The 7011-nt window shown below is 39.4% G+C and overlaps 1 protein-coding gene across 1 annotated transcript; it reads left to right on the forward strand.

The window, feature by feature from the left end:
• Positions 1–102: 102 nt before the first annotated feature.
• Positions 103–6616, forward strand: LOC112158468. The gene is made up of 5 exons (XM_024291867.2): positions 103–319; positions 2315–4727; positions 4993–5124; positions 5678–5752; positions 5959–6616. Exons 2-5 carry the CDS (start codon positions 2336–2338, stop codon positions 6072–6074), a joined length of 2715 nt encoding a protein of 904 aa, XP_024147635.1. The 5' UTR covers positions 103–319; positions 2315–2335; the 3' UTR covers positions 6075–6616.
• The last annotated feature ends 395 nt before the right edge of the window (positions 6617–7011 follow it).

The raw sequence follows: 7011 nt of genomic DNA on the forward strand, positions 1-7011 counted from the left end.
GAGAAAGAGAGAGAGGAGGAAGAGGAGGAGGAGGCAGAGCATTCACAACAAGGAGGGCGCATCTCCATGTCTCTCCCCTCCCGCTGCGAGGCTGCGCAGGTCCAAGCTATCGATACGCTTCAAAACAGGAATCGATACGTGTCCAATAATAGTCCTAATTTGCCCCCAGAATGCCAGAAATAAGTCAGTTTAGGAATTCCGTCGTTAGTTAAGTTGTTTTGATCTTTTCGCGCCACTTTTACGTAAACTACTAGCATTAGCCTAGAAGAAGTTAACTCAAGAGCATCACGGAAACTTAAGAAAAATAGTATTTTAGAAGGTAAGTGACCACATGATACGACAGAGAAGCAATTCCTGGATTAAAAAAATAAATGTTTTAAGAAAGTTAGTGGATACCCTTTAGATTTTAATTTAAGTTCAAATTCAAGCTAGCCACTAGCTTTTCCACAAGACAGCAGCTAATCTATTTACTCAGCTAATGCCAGGAATAATTTAAGAAGTCTCAAGATTTACTTATTAGATTTATTAAGGGTGTTGTATTAACAAAACAAAAAAAATTAATTAAATCTGATTATATTTTTAAAATAATACTAAGTAATAATAATAAAACTTTGTTTTTTCTAAACTTGTTGAACATAAACAAAAATAAAATAATACAAGTTAGCTGCTAGCTATTCCTTTAACATAGCAGCTAATCTCTTAATGCAGGAAATGTTAGATATAATTTAAGTAAGTTGAGTATCATAATTTACCGGTATTACATGTTTTTTTTTTTTACTAAAATAATATTTTTATTCTTTATAAAAAATATGTTTTTAAAACATTTTTTTTTTCTTTCTCAACTTGCATGAACAATAAACAAGCAAAAATGAATCTTTATATTTGGACAACTGTGTCAAAAATAACAGACTATATTTAGTTACACTTAATTATATAAAATATGCCACAAAGATGACTATAAAGCATATTGGAGTTAAAATGCAACATTAAAGACCCACTCTGATGATAATGGTGTTTTTAAATCACATTCTTGAGGTATTTTTTTTTCTCATGAAAAACAAAATTACTAGATAGAGCTTAATCTTTATTTCTTTATTCAAGTTGTTTGGATGGGCTGCACGGTGGCGCAGTGGTTAGCGCTCTTGCCTCACAGCGAGAAGGCCCCGGTTCGACTCCCGGCTGGGACCTTTCTGTGTGGAGTTTGCATGTTCTCCCCGTGCATGCGTGGGTTTTCACCGGGGACTCCGGCTTCCTCCCACCGTCCAAAAACATGCTTCATAGGTTCATTGGTGACTCTAAATTGCCCCTAGGTGTGAGAGTGAATGGGTGTGTGATTGAGGCCCTGCGACAGACTGGTGACCTGTCCAGGGTGTACCCTGCCTTCGCCCTTCAGTAGCCGGGTTAGGCTCCGGCACCCCCGCGACCCCGAATGGGACAAAGCGGACAAGAAGATGGATGGATGGATGGAAGTTGTTGGGAATTAGGAGCAGACAATAACAAATGCAGTTGGAAAAAGCTTGTAGATGTGATGTAGAATTTAGACTGGCAAGCCACAATCTCATTGCTCTGCTCTCTGAGAAATAGATCCGTGTAAGTCTTGTTTTTCCTCGTCTGGAAAAACCAACTGGGAACACTTTTTCAATAGATCAACAGAGTAGGACTTGGGTATCTTTAGTATTTACAGGTTAGCCTAAAATCTCTAAAATATCTTATTGTGCTTGAGCTTAAATAATCCTATTAAGTAGCATTAAATTCTGAATACATTTTTTGTTTTTTGTCAGTTCATCTTATCCGAAGTTTGTCGTTTTAGTTTCTTTTCTGGGATTCAACCGGATAACAAATTGCAGTATTTGGAAATGGGGAACTCCAAAAATTAAAATAATTTTGCATGTTTTGGTCAATGTTATCTTATACTCAGCACTTGATCCAATCAAACAGTTATTTAGAACAGCAATAGTCCTATAAAAATGAAAATGCCTAAATTTAATTCAAAGTATAATCAAACAGGTGTTATAAAATCAGACCATAGTCTTTTATACACCATTTAGCTCATTTGTTTCCTGCAGTTTATGGTTCTTGCATTGCATAAATTAACATATAATAATATTCTATATAGCTGTTCTCTACAGATGTTTTTTGAGCTTTCTGTACGGGCAACTTTTTTTTTTAAACTAGATTTTCTTGTTCACTGTTTGTGTACACTAAAGTGCAACACATCATGGCTTAAAACATGTTTATTTTAACAATATAAGACTTATTAATTCTGGAAAGATGTAGACTATGATTTTTACACCTGTTTTGCTTTTTTTCTAAGGGTCTTTTTTGATTGATAAACATGAAAGAAATCACTGAAGCTTGTGGATCAGAAGCAGAGAGGAAGCTTTCATCACCGCCTTCTGCTAAATGGCCAAGGATTGATTCAGGAGACCTCAGTGTGAATAGCAGGGCTGACTCACCTTTGAAAGTAAAACATTTGACACCAGTTGATCTGCAGAAGTTTGGTGGCCTCACCTGGGAATCAGAGTTTGAGGATTTTCACACGAAATCTTGTGATGAAACAGTAGCTGTTGCCTATGCTCTGCACACGTCTGCCGCCCACAGCAACGACTCACACACAGGGTCCTCCGAAGGAAGTTTTATCATTTATGAGGGACACCAAGCTCCAATGCAGAGAACTGAGCATCCACTCGTTCCCGACACAGAAAAGTTCAAGTTTCCTCAAAAAGATTATTCAGGTGGGCCTCCCACTTCAGTCAACACTTACTCACCCAGCTCTCTGGTCCACAAGCAGCAGAGGAAATCACTTGAATGTGCCTCTCCTGGCAGCTGCAGTTTTCTCACTGGAAGTGATGAGGAAGGGACACAGGTGCAGACTAACATCGGCCAAACGCTAGCAGTAGCTCTTAGTTCAGGCCGGTTTGATTGCGCCGATGATGCAGTAGGTGTCGAAGGTCTCTGTGAAACGTGGAGCCAATTTGCAGAAGTCGAGGAGGGTAATCTGGAGGAAAAGGAGCATGATTTCATCGAGAATATTCCTTCCACAGCAGTTGTCTCTAAGCTTGAGGAGGCTGTGTTTGAGAATCTAACGAAAGGTGAAAAAAAGGACAAGGAATTAGAAATATGGATTTGTAAAAGTGAATATCCTTTAACCGTGAAGGAAATCATCATCTGCTCTCCTGACGTATCTGTCGAGGGATCGATTCTACTTGATGTTGGCAAGAAAAGCATAGATGAAAAGGTGTATCCTGATGTTAATAACCATGATGAAGCTTTGAACGCAACTGACCCTGCAATCAAGGTGGAAATTGTCAACAGTTTTGAATGGATGCACACCTACTCAGGGAGCACAACTGATCTGCTTCGTTTTGACTCAGACACCTTACAGAAGGTTCAGAAATCTCCAGAGGAGAGTGACTTGCTCTGCAAGGAGGCAAACGAGGCCTCCTGTCAGTCGATCGCACAAACACAGGCTTGTTTAGTTACAATCTCTAGTTCCCTTGATATGAATGGAAACCAAGGGAACTGTCAACCGCACTTTAGTCCCAGTGTTACCCCTGGTGGAATACAAGAACCAGAAGACTTGAGTCCAAACGCGGCTGAGAACCAAACAGAAGAAAAAGATAAAAAATCAGATATGTCTAAGGAAAAGCTCCTGTCTACGAGTCAACAAGATCGATACATCGCTAACCAGATGGAGGGAGAAACTGTAAAAGATGCAGGAGAACTTGGAAAAAACCATGACCTTTTGTGTCCTCAACCAGCTAGCTCTGATATTTATGTTAGTGATATGAGTGAAGAAAAAGAAGTAGTATTAGATGCTACAGAGGAAATCAAAGCGGTTGGTTGTAAACGTTCGGAAGTGTCGGCAAACAACGGTGCGCTGATGCCAGCTGACAGCAGATCGAATGTCTGTAATGCAAGCAAGCAAGAACAAAGGTTGGATTTTTCTTCCAATGGCCAACACAGATCAGAATCATCCTCGGCTGAAGGTGGAGATCAGACTTTGGCCCTCGCTATCCCGTCAGCAAGTGATGCAGTTGTGCCTTGTCAGCTGGATTTAAGCCCGTTGCAAAGCAGACACCCAACCACAGCCCTTCCCCACCAGGACAGATGTTCCTTGCTTTCCTTCTCTGTCTGCAGCCGTGCGGTGGGGGGATTTGACACTTTTGAAAAGGTCCATCTCTCATCAGATGATGAGGATGATGCTTGCCTTATCTACGTCCCACCACAGCCGCTAAAAGCCACCCCTCCACTCCTCCCCTACATGCTAGTGGATGAGAGTGCCTGTCCAGAGGATTTACTCCTAAAGAACTTAAATGAAGAGGAGGTGAAAAGAGTCAAGATTAACCGTGAAAACAGTGTAACCAGATCTGACTGCAAGGGTTTCACACACAATGAAGCCCCACAGATCATCTCAGCTCCGGAAAAGCCAAAGCTGCAGCCTGATGGTGGGTCAGCCTGTGAGAGCAGCCAATCAAAGACGCTTCCCGCTGAGAACGACACTCCCTCCTGCATCAATACGAGCCCCTGCACCGACTTTGACATGACAGAGCACTTCAGCAAGGTCCTGAAGGAGCTGAACTTGTTTTTTGACATCAGTTGCAGTGATTTTGCACAGCCACCTTCACCAGACCAGTACGTTACTGATCCATTGGAGAACAGCGTGTTAGAACCGAAACAGGACCTGAACAGACCAGAACCAGACGACTTCAGAGCCCCTTCAACAGGTACGTATGTCACCTGTGAGTCACAACCAATCATTTGGATCAAACAGACATAACACACTCCTTGAATCTTTATCTAAATACCGGTAATTGTAATAGTGTGATTTTATGCCTTTGCCACAACTGTCCTTACGGGTTGATACGTCAGTTGGTCATGGGCCCAGACAACCCAAAAACTTGCAGGACCTGTATGGGTTCATCCCTGTACAGGTACTTTTTTTTGTAACTGCTATAAACAGCAACAAATAAACTGTAAACACATACACAGGTGAAGATGCCAGCGTTAAAATATACGAGCACGACTCCGTCGACGCTGTCAGCAGTGACACCGAGCAAGAAGTGCCTCTGAACACACACCTGTGCCAGGAGGTTTCCACAGATGCTCCAGAGAAACCCTCAGGTTTGTTATCAGCAGACAAACGTGAACATGTATTTTATAATCAATCATAAAGCACATCTATCATAGCATCACTTCACATGGAACTAATTTATGTTATTTATTTTTATTTTTCTATATCATGATACAGCCAGTTTGAACAAAACATGTGTAATGAATTCATACTTGTTATAAGAATATCAAAAAATCTACTTTTTAAGCCCAACTTTGATAAAAACAGTGTTTTTAGCATGTTTTTATTGCATTTTTCTCATGATTTCAGACATAAATAAAGAAAATTAAACTCAAAATTGTATTTCTAAGGATTTATTTATTCAAATTGATGTAAATCAGGAGCAGATGAAAAAAACGTGGTTTGAAAAAGCTTTGCTTTTTTAATGCAATAAAAAAGTTCTTAATTAAGTGATGTTTCTGATGTTTCTTCGAGCTAGATCGACAGCTTTGATTTTTATGTATTCTCTCCAAACGAGCAGCAGGGGAACACTAAAAGCTGAATGAAGGACAAACATTTACTTTGAAGGATATACAGATCAAAGTGTCAATTTGATGCTTTCAGAACCAGCAGAGATCAAGCAGAAAACGTGGTCTTCATCCCTCATGTATCCTCCTTTCTCTGAACATGCGAGTCACAGTGAGTTTTTTCAGCAATGGTTATGTAATAACTTGTTTTAATGATGAACGGAGGATGTCTTCGCTTCACATTTCCTCTAACCCTTCATGTCATTATGAAACCTTTCAGCAGAGCTGAAGGTGCCTTGTTGTTGTTCTTTCCTGTATTAGCATTTACTTCTGCATGTGTCAGAATGACTGTTTATTGACATAAAACTGGGTTTCCAGGATCTTCAGAGTCACCCCGGAGGCTGGAGCCGCTGAAAACCTGCACGCGTCCGATCCGGGTTGGACTCTCGAAACGAGCCAAGACCAAACACCTGCACCACTCGCACCCCTACTAACGAGCGCAGGAGGCGTGTGCAGGAGCAAGCAGACCGCCTCTACTGCAGCTCCTTAGGTTGAACTGCTCATTATTTGCTGTGTATTCACTCAGGTTTTGTGTTCATCAGCTCCGGTTTCAAGCTTAAAACAGTTCAAGATTTCTTAAAAGTGGAGTCTGTGGATTTTACTTCCAACTATTTGAGTGGGAACCATACATGTTTTTGTGATTCCTCTGTGTTTGCAGCATTTTATATATTTTTCTATTTATCTGTACATACAATCTATTATTTATTTGTAACATGTATTAACTGTATCTTTACATATATTTAAATTAATTTATTTGAATAAAACTGTGTTGTTTCACAAATATTAACATCTAGTTCAGATTTCCTTTAGATTTGAGCTTTTATAGTTCCTGTATTGGTGCAATAGGCCTAAATACAGCTGAAAATGTATTATTATAGTTCTATGACTTTAGATTTTATGATTCATGTTAAAGAAAAGGTTTAAAAATGTTATTCAGAGTTCAAATAAAAATTTCACCAGCCTCCTAAGAAATATACGTTCTTTGTGTGTGTGTGTTTTTTTTTTGGCAAACAAGCAAATAATCCTGTGTTTTTTGAACTGTTTGGAGGATCTTAAAAACGTTTTGGGAGCACGGTATATTAAAAATGACAGCATCTAGCTTACACCTCCTTGTGCTAAACCAGGTCTTATAGGGTTCAATTATAGATCATTAATCGGAGGAAAATATAACATATTTTCTTTGGCTAATGTGAAGATATTAACTAGATAAATGAAAACTATCCATTCATAAGAAAAGCTTGTTTCCATTTGCTCTACCTGACTGTGATTCTAAATAATCCCAAAAAGTTAAATGTTTTGTTAAAAAAAATTTGTAAGAAAATAACTTTTGCTTGTTTTTCTCTCCAAACAATCCCAACAAATCAGTTTGTC

The sequence above is a fragment of the Oryzias melastigma genome, linkage group LG24 (genome assembly GCF_002922805.2).
Source record: "Oryzias melastigma strain HK-1 linkage group LG24, ASM292280v2, whole genome shotgun sequence".
Lineage (NCBI taxonomy): Eukaryota > Metazoa > Chordata > Actinopteri > Beloniformes > Adrianichthyidae > Oryzias > Oryzias melastigma.

Bases quoted from the DNA above. Each gene is read 5' to 3' on its own strand.
- LOC112158468 (XM_024291867.2), top strand. From the start codon at position 2,336: ATGAAAGAAATCACTGAAGCTTGTGGATCAGAAGCAGAGAGGAAGCTT. The intron at 4,728-4,992 runs GTACGTATGTCA...ACACATACACAG, and splicing joins CTTCAGAGCCCCTTCAACAG to GTGAAGATGCCAGCGTTAAA. The intron at 5,125-5,677 runs GTTTGTTATCAG...TGATGCTTTCAG, and splicing joins TGCTCCAGAGAAACCCTCAG to AACCAGCAGAGATCAAGCAG.